Source organism: Podarcis liolepis, assembly GCF_965112155.1.
Source record: "Podarcis liolepis genome assembly, chromosome: 3".
In the NCBI taxonomy this organism is placed as follows: domain Eukaryota; kingdom Metazoa; phylum Chordata; class Lepidosauria; order Squamata; family Lacertidae; genus Podarcis; species Podarcis liolepis.
Genome location: NC_139557.1, coordinates 11,544,949 through 11,558,838, shown reverse-complemented (window position 1 = coordinate 11,558,838; position 13,890 = coordinate 11,544,949). Strand labels below are relative to the sequence as shown.

Sequence of the window (13,890 nt, the reverse complement as noted above, 5' to 3'; positions counted from 1 at the left end):
GCACTCTTAACAAGGGTTTTAGTGTTTGTTTTTCATCCCTGTGAATATTAGAGGCATAAGCCATACAGGGATACCCGTTGGGTTCTTTCCGAATTGATAAGAAACCAGTAGCTTTAAAATTGTCGAGTACTTATAAATGCAGGGTTCTGGTGGTGGCTTTGTGCAAGAAGAAAATGCTTCCTCTCCTGCTGTTTGAGGCATCTGGTTTTTACTGAACCCACCGTCTCAGTAGTGGATTTTTGGAGAGCATTGTGTAGGAGAGGATTGATGAAATTGACTTCTCCGCTTTGCATAAGCAGAAGCTGGGGAGAGAGAAGGAGAAACACCTTTGGATAATAATAGTTTTTTAGATAAACTCATTGTGGAAGGAAGCATTACAAAGTATTTACATCCCTAGAAATATAGATACCTTGCTAGACTATCCTAAAAGGGTAAAAAGGTAAAGGACCCCTGGACAGTTACAGTCAAAGGTGACTATGGGGTTGCGGTGCTCATCTCGCTTTCAGACCGAGGGAGCTGGTGTTTGTCCACAGACAGCTTTCTGGGTCATGTGGCCAGCATGACTAAACTGCTTCTGGTGCAACGGAACACAGTGACAGAAACCAGAGCACACGGAAATGCTGTTTACCTTCCTGCCGCAGCGGTACCTATTTATCTACTTGCACTGGTGTGCTTTCGAACTGCTAGGTTGGCAGGAGCTGGGACAGAGCAATGGGAGCAATGGGACCTTCCAGTCAGCAAGCCGAAGAGGCTCAGTGGTTTAGACCACAGTGGCATCCATGTCCCTATTCTACCTGTAATCTGTGGCTACATTCACACTGCATCATATAATAGGTGTGGGGATTTTTTTTGGGGGGGGGGGTCTTCTTGTCTTGATAATACACAGTAGTTGCATGGCAACGTCTGATTTATGTTGTGCGATTCCTTTTTTGCATGCATATGTATCCTAATGGTTTCCAAAACCACCTGCAGAATAGTCCTCTTGACAGCCTGCCTGACGCAGTCCTCTTTTGCTAAAAGGTAAAAGAAATTGTGGCACAGCACACAAAAGAGTGGTCCGAGATGATCAACACCCACAGTGCCGAAGAGCAAGAGATGCGTGATTTCCACCTGAGCCAGCAGTGCGAGTTACTAAAGAAGCTGCTAATTAATGCTCATGAGCAGCAGACTCAGCAATTGAAGCTTTCACATGACAGGTAAGCATGTTGGTGCTCCCATTCAGACAGAGGAGGCCTTCGAGCCTGGGAGCTGATTTGGTTCATTTTACAAAACTGCAACACCATAGCAGGAAGCAATCCTGTACAGAATTCACTATGCGGTTTTATATAAGCAACCTGGCAGACTGTGAGCACTGAATAAACTACTTTTTGATGTCAGTAGAGGTTGAAGAAAAACTGCCTTGTTCAGAATCAGCTTTAAAAGTAGTATTTTTAAATGTTCGTCATCTTTCTTGTTGTACCATGGTGAGGGGAATCAAACACCCTCTGTTTTCTTGGATTTATTGTTTCAGGGACAGATAGGTAGCCGTGTTGGTCTGCCATAGTCAAAACAAAAAAATTCCTTCCAGTAGCACCTTAAAGACCAACTAAGTTAGTTCTTGGTATAAGCTTTCGTGTGCAAGCACACTTCTTCAGATACACAGTGTATCTGAAGAAGTGTGCTTGCACACGAAAGCTTATACCAAGAACTAACTTAGTTGGTCTTTAAGGTGCTACTGGAAGGAATTTTTTTGTTTTGTTTCAGGGAGTTGCTAATGAAATTTGACATTCAGTTTGGTACTCTGCTTCTGCAATTAAGCTCTTCCCAACCCAAATCTTGGAACCTGAAAACTTCTCTGAAATATCTTTCATGAATATTCGTGCAGCTAATTCATTTAGTAGCCTCTTGTAACGACTGTGCAAGTGATGAAGCATTAATGACACTAAGCTAATCCAAGAATGGAATTTGTCCTTAATAAAATAGAAAAGAAGATGCATGTTAGCAATTCACTGCTCTAATGAGTTGTCTGATTTTTATCAAACATCTACAACCCTCAGATTATACTTCTTTAATTTGTAGACATTTTTTCCATGATATTTTCAGTTATGGATTTGTTTGCATGTACACTCACACATGAATGCACACACAGTTGCAGATAAAGGGGTGAAATCCATTATAGCAGGCCTCCACTCATTTAACATAGCTCCTCATTCCTCCTTTTCTTCCTACATCCCATGAAGTCTGCTCTAGAGCGTTGGCAAATTTGGCCAGGCATTGAAACCATTAGTTCATCTGCTTAGAGTTCTTCCTCACAGCAACTTCTAGGGTTGGTCTGTGATTTTTCTATATCCTTAATGTTCCGTGGGAATAGTGTGGAGCTGGTGCAGGATTAAACCCTGTCCTCCCACCCATCAACCAGTGACTTCAAGTGATGGACAGGTGATGTGGTTTGGGGAAAATGGCGTTGTAGGCCAAATTGGACCCTTTGGCGGGTCAAGATTAACTCACATGTTCACTGTTCCTGATTTATAGAATTCTGGTAAGTTATGATGAAAAGCCCTTGATCTGGAAACCAAGCCTTAAAACCAAGTCTGGAAACCAAACCTTATAGAGGAACAGTTGAAGGAGCTGGGTATGTTTATCCTGGAAAAGAGGAGACTGAGAGAGAGGAGATAGGATAGCCAACTTTAAATATCTCAAGGGCTGTCACATGGAAGAGGACAAAAGCTTGTTTTCTCCTGCTCTGGATGGTAAGGCTTGAAGCAATGGCTTCAAGTTTCAAGAAAGGAGATTCCAGCTAAACATCTGGAAAAAATGTCTGACATAAGAGCTGTTTGACAGTGGAACAGTCTCCTTCGGGAGATGGTCTCTCCTTCCTTGGAGGTTTTTAACCAGAGGTTGAATGGTTGAATGGCAGCTCCCAGGAGAATAGTACAAACACGAAAAAACATCAGACATTAAAAACATCATTTCCTTGATATCTGAAGGGAGGGTGTTCCTCATGATTCTATGAGATGGAGATATCTCACAGCCCACCTGGCTTGGTGTTTTGCTAACCTCTGGCGAGGAGAGGCCTCTGGAGAAATTGGCCTTTTTGTGGTGCCAAGCCTTAAAGAGACTGAACATGGCATTCTGGTTCTTTTGATATAGCTAAGTACCCCCCTCCCCCACAAAAAAACCAGTCTTAAATGCAGATCTTGTTAGAAGACAGTCCCTATGAGTTTAATGGAGTTTCCGCCTGGGTAAGGTAAAGGTAAAGGGACCCCTGACCATTAGGTCCAGTCGTGGCTGACTCTCGGGTTGCGGCGCTCATCTCGCTTTATTGGCCGAGGGAGCCAGCGTACAGCTTCCGGGACATATGGCCAGCATGACTAAGCTGCTTCTGGCGAACCAGAGCAGCGCACAGAAACACTGTTTACCTTCCCACCAAAGCGGTACCTATTTATCTACTTGCACTTTGACATGCTTTTGAACTGCTAGGTTGGCAGGAGCAGGGACCAAGCAACGGGAGCTCACCCTGTTGTGGGGATTCGAACCGCTGACCTTCTGATCGGCAAGTCCTCGGCTCCGTCGTTTAACCCACAGCACCACCCGCGTCCCTTTCTGCCTGGGTAAATGGGTATAAAACTTCAGCCTGAAAGTTTGTCAGAACAATCCTATATATGTCTGTTCAGAAGTAAGCCCCATGGAGCTTAGTGGAGTTTATTCCCAAGAAATTGTTATAAGACTGTAGGCTTTTTGTCATGATTTTGCCTTTATCATTTTATTAGGGAAAGCAAAGAAATGCGTGCCAACCAAGCAAAAATTTCCATGGAAAATAGTAAAGCCATAAGCCAAGATAAATCTATCAAAAACAAAGCGGAAAGAGAGAGGTAAGTACTTCGTCCTATTGCTGTATATAGGATAAATTCTCACAGACCAGTCTGTTAAAATTTGCATTTCCAACTTCGTAATTTTAAGAAAGTTGTCTCTACATGATTCACTTGCTGAGCTTTTTTGAGAACTTATTATTTGGAATGCAGGTACAGAAACGTTAGCTTCCTGTGTGCACGTAAGCAGATAAATCACTTTGAGCACAGATATTGGTGTCCTCAGAATATCAGGAGTCGCACAGGAAACCAAATTGACAACAAAGTGAGTGGGGCAAATAAATTGTTTGATGGAGGATACCCGATCACAGGAGATGAGGGGAAAATGTCGTGACTGATGTAATACGGGCTGTTCTGTGAGGGCAAAAAATGTTCTGTTTATAATTCCATGGTGGAAAACAGCCATCCCCCTTTCATTACAACATTCTGTTATTACTGTAATTCCTGATGGTGTGTCTACAGGAATGTGCAAGCAGCAAGTTGCCTTACCCTTTTGTTGAGTCCGCCCTAGGAAACAGGTCACTTGTCCCCATTCTTCAGGAGAGTACCTCCTGGGGCTTTAAAGCCATATATGGAGAACATTTTGTTTATTGTATTATGATTAAATCCCATTCTTCTTCCAAGGGTGATATCTTATCTCCAGAAAGCCCGCAAAAGAGGTTTTATTTATTAATCATTTATGTGTTCTATCCCATGTCTCCCTCTTCACAACAAGCCTGTGAGCTAGGCAGAGAGATAGTAATTGGTTTTATTTGTTTATTCAGTGTATCTCCCACCCTTCCTCCCAAAGGAGCCCAGGATGGCAAGGCTACCAAGACCATGACTTGGTAGATATTTGAACCTGGAGCATGGTGTTCAAAGCATCCCAGTAAATTTCGCAACTGATCGGGCAAATGTCCCCAGATCTAAACCCAACACTCTAGCCCAGGTATAGCCAATGTTTTGCCTTCCAAAGGCTGTTGGACTCCCATCAGCCCCTGCTAGCATGGCCAATGTCTAAGGGTGATAGGTAAAAGGTAAAGGACCCCTGGACGGTTAAGTCCAGTCAAAGGCGACTATGGGGTTGTGGTGCTCATCTCGCTTCAGGCCGAGGGAACCAGCGTTTCTCCACAGACAGCTTTCCGGGTCATGTGGCCAGTTCTGGTGCAATGGATGGAAACCAGAGCGCATGGAAACACTGTTTACCTTCCCGCCACAGCGGTACCTATTTATCTACTTGCACTGGTGTGCTTTCGAACTGCTTGGTTGGCAGGAGCTGGGATAGAGCAACAGGAGCTCACCCCATTGTGGGGATTTGAAACGCTGACCTTCTGATCGGCAAGCCCAAGAGGCTCAAGTGATTTAGACCACAGCACCACTTACGTCTCAGGGATGATAGGAGTTGTAGTCCAACACCCTTTGGATGGCACCGTGTTAGCTAATCATGTTGCCTGGAGCAGCATTCAAACATGTGTTTCTCCATATCAAGACAATAATTTCCTGGGCCAAATGTGTTGCCGCTAGTGAAGGAGTTAATGGGTGGAAATTCTCCATTTTATGGGGCTTCATGTATGTCCCTAAAGGAATTCTAATCTCATTCTCTTAACTGCTAACTTCTCTATTTTGAACATTGCTAAAAACTAACCTAGGGTGACGAGGTGAGAAAAGATGTCAAGGGTCCTGTACTTTTTTATGTTGTGTAGGACTTACAAGCTGCAGCTTTTAAACTCCCTTGTATACAGCTGATAAAAGGTTCAGGAGCCCTGTCCTATTTTGCGTCTGGTCACCCTCCTAAAACCACAAGTTGCCCCATCATTCTCATCCTTCTGTCAACACTTGGGAACTTCAACCTGGAAGCTCCAAATCCCTGTGATTAACAAAAATTTAACTTGAGCTGCTTCATTATTTTGAGCACCCTCTTCTCACTGACGTTTATTTGTTAAAAACAAACAGATTCTACAATGTTAGAAATGTCTTTTACAGGCGTGTCAGGGAACTGAACAGCAGCAACACAAAGAAGTTTCTGGAGGAGAGAAAGCGAGTAAGTTGCTAATTAGTTCACATATCCAAAAACATCTGCATCATACACTTCAGAGAGTCTCTCCTTTTAATAGATATGCCCACACTTCTCAAAAACTCACCTGTCTGCTTATTTGAAACTTCACAGTAAGTCTAAGTACACTGTTGTTTCAATTTGCCACCTGAGTAATTAATTGGAAGGGTAGTGTTATACCAAACTTTCACCCACAATAAAAAAAAACCCTTCCCATTTTAAGTGGTATCTTCTTCATACATGTTTGTGTTGCAGTTTGTATCCAGTGTTCCCCATCTCTGCTTCTCCTTAAAAGGGGATGGGGAAGCAGGGTCTTGCTTTCCCCCAACATCTTGCTTTCCCTTATAGCCTATCAGAGTTGACCTTGCTTGACATCGCTGTGAGCAAAGACACCTCACGGTTCTCACTTGGTTGCATTGGGGAGGGAAGAGGGCTGGCACTCTTGCCACAATGTTCTGATAGTCTCTTCTGGCAAGCTTTTCTCACTAGTTGGTCTCTGCTTTAGGTGTTCAGTTTGTGTTCTTAAATGTATACCCGGTTGTTGTACTGTTTTTCAATAATAGTAATAGTAGTAGTAGTGATAATAGTAGTGATGATGATAATAATAGTAATAACAATAACCTACCAACATACCCTCTGTACAACATCTGAACTTCACACCTCTTCAATTCCCTCTTGATAGGGAAAATCATAAAGAAGGGAGTGGTGGCAAATGATAAATCAGAAGTGCCAAAGAACCAGCCTTTGCTTTTGGCACAAAGACACCCAGTTCCTTCATTATGTACACCATAGCAGTAAGGATCTATCCCTCCACAAAGTTTTAGAAGAGTGGCTACTACTTTTAATAGTCCAAACAGCCCCTTAGAAAATTCTGATGTTTCGTTTTGGCGTTTGCCTGTTTTTGTTTACAGCTGGCAATGAAGCAATCAAAGGAAATGGACCAGCTGAAGAAAGTTCAACTTGAGCATCTAGAAATTCTGGAGAAACAAAATGAGCAGGTAATTGTGCAATGGCCTACGAAAAGCAAGTGGGGGGGGTGAAGCGTTTAGTTACAGAATTGGTTATTGGAGTAACTGATCAAAAATACATGATTGACTAAGTTGTGCCCCAGAATTTCTAAAAATACTTTATTTGATATGTGTGTGTCTGTGTATTTTGTGTATATTATTTTTAGTTGAAGTACAGTGGTACCTTTGGTTACGAACGGGATCCATTCTGGAGGCCCAGACGTATCTCAAAAACTTCGTAACCGGAGGCACCCTTCTGCGCACACACACGGTGCGATTGAGTGCTTCTGCGCATGCGCACATGGCGAAACCCGGAAGTGTATACTTCCGGGTTTGCTGCGGCCGTAACCCGAAGATTCCGTAACCTGGAGTTTACGCAACACAAGGTACCATTGTACTCAGAAAAATGAATGGTGGCAGGCTCCATCTTAAAAGAGGCATATTTCCCCTTCTGTTCACATAGCAGGGTCTGCCTCTTATAATATCTGCGTGCCTCATCAAAAAATAAAGGTACAGTCATACCTTGGTTTTCAAACAGCTTAGTTCTCGAACTTTGTGGCTCGCAAACGCTGCAAACCCGGAAGTGAGTGTTCTGGTTTGCGAATTATTTTTGGAAGCCAAACGTCTGATGGGGCTTCCGCAGTTTCCAGTCGGCTGCAGGACCTTCCAATCAGAAGCCGCGCTTTGGTTTTTGAACGTTTAGGAAGTCAAACGGACTTCTGGAACAGATTGCATTTGACTTACAAGGTACAGCTGTAGTTTTTCTCCATTTGCAAGTGGATTTGAATTTAGTCAGATCAATGCAGAGAATATAACTAAAACACCTGATTAGGATTTCTTGAATTGGGCGCCAGCCCTAGTGTTTTTAATGTGTCATACACTGTCACCTTCAGTCCCACCTGTTAATGCAGATCATATTTATTTTAATAGTCTTAGTGCTGGAAGATTTAGGATTGACGCTTTCAAAATTCTGTTTTGAAATGGTTTCGTTTTCCAGTTTATTTTCTCTCATTCCACTAGGTTTTATTTCACTTTCAATAAGCACAAAACTTGCAAGAGCAAAGCCAGAAACCTGCATCTTTCCATAGGTGCTTCTCCTTTGGGGGGGGGGCGTGTTGGTAAGCCTTTCAAAGTCCTGTAGTCCCTGCAAAAAGATAGGACCCTCTTCTGAGTGTTCCTTCATGCACCAAGTTGAGACTGGGAGGGTGTATACCAGGCTTCCTCAACCTCAGCCCTCCAGACGTTTTTGGCCTACAACTCCCATGATCCCTAGCTAGCAGGACCAGTGGTCAGGGATGATGGGAATTGTTTCAGAACATCTGGAGGGCCGAGGTTGAGGAAGCCTGGTGTACACTGTGACCCTACCAGCTCCTCTCCCCTTTGGCATTCCCAGCCTCAGAGGCCTAATGAAACTTAAACCCAGATATCCTCTAGAGCAGAGTGGTCCAATGCGTGGCCCTAGAGGAATTTTGGTGGCCCTCGGCAAAATTTGACCACAGCCCTCACACTGCCTTCCCAAAGCTGGGTAAGCAAGGTGCTGGGCTTTGGGAAGGAGGTGTGAGGGCTTTGTCAGAGTCCTTGAGTCTTCCCGCCTCCTTCCCAAAGCCTAGTCATCGTTTTCCCAGCTTTGGGAAGGAGGTGGGAGGGCTCTAGGACCCCACCGCTGGCATGACAGTTTCTGTGTCAAAGTATTCTTGCAGCCCACTTGGTTTGAAAAGTTGGGCTCCCTAATAATAATAATAATAATAATAATAATAATAATAATAATAATAATTTATTACTTATACCCCACCCTTATGGTTGGGTTTCCCCAGCCACTCTGGGCAGCTTCCAACAGGAGAATAAAAATACATTAAAATACATCTAGAAGTCACTTAGGTTGTAGTCTTGTTACCTGCATACCTGGGACTCAGTCTACTGAGCTAAGTGGGACTTATATCTGACTAGACGTGGTAACGAGCATTTTGTGAAACCTTCGTTACCAGAGGAAAATGGAGACGTGAAGATGAAAGCAGAAACGAACAGAAAATGTTTTATATATATATATATATTTGCATTTATTTTCCTTGCATTTGTTTGTCGTTCTCATCTCAGCTGTCATTCCTTTTATTTGCCTTGTTGTATTTCTCAATTTTGACATTATTATTTTTTGTGCAAACAGCTTTTGAAATCCTGCCATGCAGTCTCTCAAACTCAAGGTAGGATTGATCGGTACTGAGCTAGCTACTACATTCAGTGTGCTTTCCTTCTAAAATAAATCATTTTTCACTGAGACTCTTTTTATTTGTATGTAGATCTAATTAGTGATGGATGAGCTACCTTTGGCTTGATTTGGAATAAGCTTGGAAAGCTTGTCCATTTCCCAAGAGTTCTTTCTTAGCTCATAACGTTGGCACATACATGTACACCGATGTGCTGTGCACATATATATTGCCCTGGAAACTGTAGTTCTGTTGGTACCTCATGCATGATTGCCATTTCAATCGACACAGATTGAATTTAGCTAGGCCATTCCCCAGTTTAGTAGTTCATATGGCATGGTATTGTTTTGGAAAACATATGCTATTTTTAAAAAAAGTTTGAATCCCCGCAACGGGGTGAGCTCCCGCTGCTTGGTCCCTGCTCCTGCCAACCTAGCAGTTCGAAAGCACGCCAAAAATGCAAGTAGATAAATAGGTACCACTCCAGCGGGAAGGTAAACAGCATTTCCGTGTGCTGCTCTGGTTCGCCAGAAGCGGCTTAGTCATGCTGGCCACATGACCCGGAAGCTGTACGCCGGCTCCTTCGGCCAATAAAGCAAGATGAGCGCCGCAACCCCAGAGTCGGCCATGACTGGACCTAATGGTCAGGGGTCCCTTTACCTTTATGGCATGGTATTGTTTTGGAAAACATGCTATTTTTTAAAAAAGTTCCCATAGTTTCTCAACACCCAACAAGAACCAAGAGTCTGGTGAGTGTTGACCATACATGTGCAGAATCTTGTTTAATACCCAGAACTGGAGAAGAAATTATAGGGTGAATGGTGTTCAGCTCATAATCTAGCCAAGCATTGTGAGTTTGACAAGTTTACAAGCATTGGACAAATTCGCAATCATTGTGAGCTGTACCAGATAATACAAATTTGGGTACCATTTATAGATGCAATCGCTGAGATGTGTCATTTGCATAACAAAGACAATGTTTCAGAACAACCCAGTGTTTTCATTGTTTCAGAAGCACTACAGGTCAAACTATAATTAATATAATGTGAGACCATGCCTTTTGTATGTGATAAGTCATTCAAAATGTATCAATAAGTAGGTTTCCTCTATAAAAGATAACTTCATTTGACAAAATGTTGGACTTGAAAAACTTTGATCAGTCCACCTTTACTTCCTGAATTTGTCCATAAGGTGTTCTTGCATTATCATGAATTTTGTAGATGAAATTAGATAGCCACGTTTCCTATTAAACTCATGATCATGAATGATGCAAGATGCCGCCACATTTTAAACCCTTTCCCCCTCTAAATTCGTGCAGTGCCAAGTACATAACAATTACAACTCCACTACACATTCCTGGAAAAAGTAGGCAGAATGAGATCACATTCTCTGGAATTTCTTTTGATAAGAATTCATCTTCATTTGCATCTATAATCTTTTGCTGTTAAGTTTTTCAGTGTGGCAAACATTATTCTTATTTAGTTAGTCAATAATATATCTAAAGGTCTGTTTTGTGTCCCTTTTCTCAACATAAAATGACTGAATTAGGCTTTCCCAAATTTTGTCTCCCATCACGACTAAGGCTTCGCTTTTAGACTCCTGAATATTTTGCTTCCCCATTGTTAACTTATGAGAATATAATAAAAAAAATCCTTCTAGTAGCACCATAAAGACCAATTAAGTTAGTTCTTGGTATGAGCTTTCGTGTGCATGCACACTTGTATCTGAAGAAGTGTGCATGCACACGAAAGCTCATACCAAGAACTAACTTAGTTGGTCTTTAAGGTGCTACTAGAAGGAATTTTTTTATTTTGACTATGGCAGACCAACACGGCTACCTATCTGTTATTAGAATATAGTCCATCTTCAAACAGTCCCTAAAGCCATGGTTAGTCATTTAAAGATGGTTTGAGGAAGGCAACAGGTAACTGACTTTCATCTGGAACATCCCAGATGTTGAAATATACATATATAGGTCAGCATTTCAAAAGAGGTTGTACTTGCTGAGCCATACATTATGTTTCCACATTTTCACCTATGATTTTTGCCCATTAATGTCTGACTTAAATACTTGAAAGAAAGGAGGAAGGAGCTGCAATGCCCTTTCATGCTTGCGTTGCTCAGATTTTTAGGTTTCTAAAAAATCCAGTGGTTTCCATAGAGAAGCATAGCAATAGCACCTGTCCCTTGCTTTTATATTTGAATTTGGTTAGTGGAGAATTATGTTTATCTGGTGTGCATGCAAATAGAAAACAGCCCTCGTTTTTTCAGTTATTCCTCGCATGCATAGAAACTCTAAGGCACACTCACACACAAACAAGTTGCATTACGAAGAAGAGCTTCCATTCTATGATTCTTTATTTACCTTGAGTTGAAGGTTAGCTCTGTACATTTATCCCTATTGCAATAACACCCAAATCAGCCTGGAATCACACTCTGAAAGTGGTACTCAGATGCACAGTCTCTTCTCCTCCTCCGCCCCACCACTGTGTTCTGTCCTGTTATAACTGCACAATTGTCCTGGTTTGCAGGCGAAGGAGATGCAGCAGATGGTGAAGCTAGAAGCAGAGATGGACCGCAGGCCAGCAACAGTGGTATAATGCTCCAACACACAAACTGAAGTCTGAAAACCCCCGTATGTTTTGTATTTGCAAAGCCAACTCACTATATATTGGAAGGCGGTGTCTCTTCTACTTAGTGTCAAGCAAGCGTAGCTGGGAATCACTGATGAAGAAGTTAGAATTTTTGTAACATTTGGAGTACTGTATTTTATTTTTAGCAATCGACGATGCTTCTAAAAAAAGAGAAGATTTTTAAATTCTGTCCAGTTCAGAAGAAAAATGCTCCCCTTTGAACAAGGGTGTGTGTGTGTGTGTGTGTGTGTGTGTGTGTGTGTGTGTGTGTGTCAGTCAGGGCTACAGGATCAGACCAGTCTAATACAGCAAAACATTAATTATTATTTTATAATAATTTGCACTTGTCTATTATTAACTTATATTGATATTTTATATCACATTTTGCCTGGGATTCTTTTGCTTTTGAGAAAACCAGGAGTTCCCAGGACCTGACCCAAGAGCCTTTGAAAAGGGGCACTGGGTCCCCCCCCCCTGAGTAAATTGCAATAAATTTGACACCATAACTTAAAGAAAACTGTCTCTGGAGTTTTTCTTTTTACTGTAAAGACAAACTAGAACTACCAGATTTAATGATGGTGCAAATTAAAACAATGTATTAAGAAACCACCCTCTCTAAAGTTAGTAGAGAAGGTAAACATGCAGTCTAAAATCTGTCCCTGTTCTTTTTCCTGTATTCAGAATTACGCCATCAAGAAGTGCTGTATCAGGTTGGTCTTGTCTGGTTGAAGCTACTGTTTTGTACAATGCTGCTGAAAGGATTGCCAAGTGGCAAAAAGAAACCAGTCTTTGTGCCAAATCTACTTATTATGACAAAAAGTAAAGGAACTGTACCGTAGGCACTTTAACAAACGTTTACATCCTACTTAACAGTTGCATATTGATCCATTTGTTACCAGGCCCCCAATACTACAGCTCATTGTATCTTAAGTTTTGTTAAATAGCTGTTTTTGGGGGGTAGGGAGAATTTGTAACTGTGAAAATGTAGAGTATTTATACACATGCAATCACACTATTGTAGAAGATCACGTTCCTGTTTCGACATTGTCGGCAGTAGTAAACAAAAACCTGTGTGCATGTGGTCCAGACACCAATTTTTTCAGTGACTGTTGTATGACCGCCCAGTTATTCTCTTACTGGTAAACAAATAGAGTCTGTGTATGATTATGAGACAGAATATTTGAATAACTAACGAAACATAGGGGTATATATATATAAATATATGTGTATATGAATTATGTGGGCATTCTTAATACTTCAAGTTCTAGTTGAAAAAAGAAAGTATATTAATTTAATTTTACACAATATATTTATGCAGATTTTCAGACTTTCATATCAGGAATAACCCTTTTTATGTCTGTTATATATATATATATCTCCAAACAATTTGCTACAGTATTAACGCGCATGTTCTCAAAGCCCGCTGTAGTTACAACGCAGAACAATGCATGCCAGCCTTCTGCTTGGAATTGTCAACATAAGAGACTGTGGGAAGCTGGTAGTTTAGAACAAATCAGACAACTGATTTCAGTAACGCTGAATACCAATCATGTTGTTGTATATGCTTGTACAAACCGATTCTACGTATTCCTTTAAAAATGACATAATGATGTAACTGTCCCGAGATAATAACTTTCAGGTTCTCTAATAAAATTTTGAAAAATACCAATGGAGTCTACGGTAGCATGAATAAAATTATTCTTATGTTCACAGACTGCCTAGGGTATAATTCTGTAAAGTTGCTCCAGAGAAGAAACGTATTGATCTAGTCAGCTTCGCCTTCTGTTGCAGACGTGGGGAACCCATTTTAGGGCTAAGGGCTGCACTGAGAGTCACCCACACCTCTGAGAGCCAAGTGCCAGCAGGGGGCATGGCTAATGTACACATGCATCCCAGACTGGCTGGCAGCGGTATCACTGGGGAAATTCTACTCAATATTGATCCAGAGCAGAACTCCAACGTATAGTTAGCAGAGTAAAAACTTAAACACTTTGCAGGATTCCCCAAAAATAGACCAGCAGCAATTCTATTTCATCCAGCAGAGCTTTACTGCTACTAAAGGCAAATGAGCATCATGGTCACAAATCCAATACATTCAGGATTGGCACTGTCCATAAGAAATCCAGTTGCAGCAGACTTCACTTACACTTAAAATAAGTCTAAACCTTA

At 41.6% G+C, this 13,890-nt stretch overlaps 1 protein-coding gene across 22 annotated transcripts in view; it reads left to right on the top strand.

Moving 5' to 3' along the window:
- The window catches only part of PLCB4 (phospholipase C beta 4), a 213,959-nt gene extending 200,573 nt beyond the window's left edge, over positions 1-13,386 (top strand). For 19 of the 22 annotated variants that reach the window (XM_083495903.1, XM_083495898.1, XM_083495905.1 and 16 more), the window contains 6 exons: positions 1,021-1,196; positions 3,750-3,851; positions 5,811-5,868; positions 6,792-6,878; positions 9,049-9,085; positions 11,620-13,386. In XM_083495903.1, the coding sequence (XP_083352029.1) occupies positions 1,021-1,196; positions 3,750-3,851; positions 5,811-5,868; positions 6,792-6,878; positions 9,049-9,085; positions 11,620-11,708 (549 nt within the window). In that variant the 3' untranslated portion in view covers positions 11,709-13,386. The remainder of the gene's footprint in view (positions 1-1,020; positions 1,197-3,749; positions 3,852-5,810; positions 5,869-6,791; positions 6,879-9,048; positions 9,086-11,619) is intronic. The other 3 variants (XM_083495902.1, XM_083495901.1, XM_083495900.1) reach the window with 1 other exon arrangement.
- Positions 13,387-13,890: the final 504 nt, after the last annotated feature.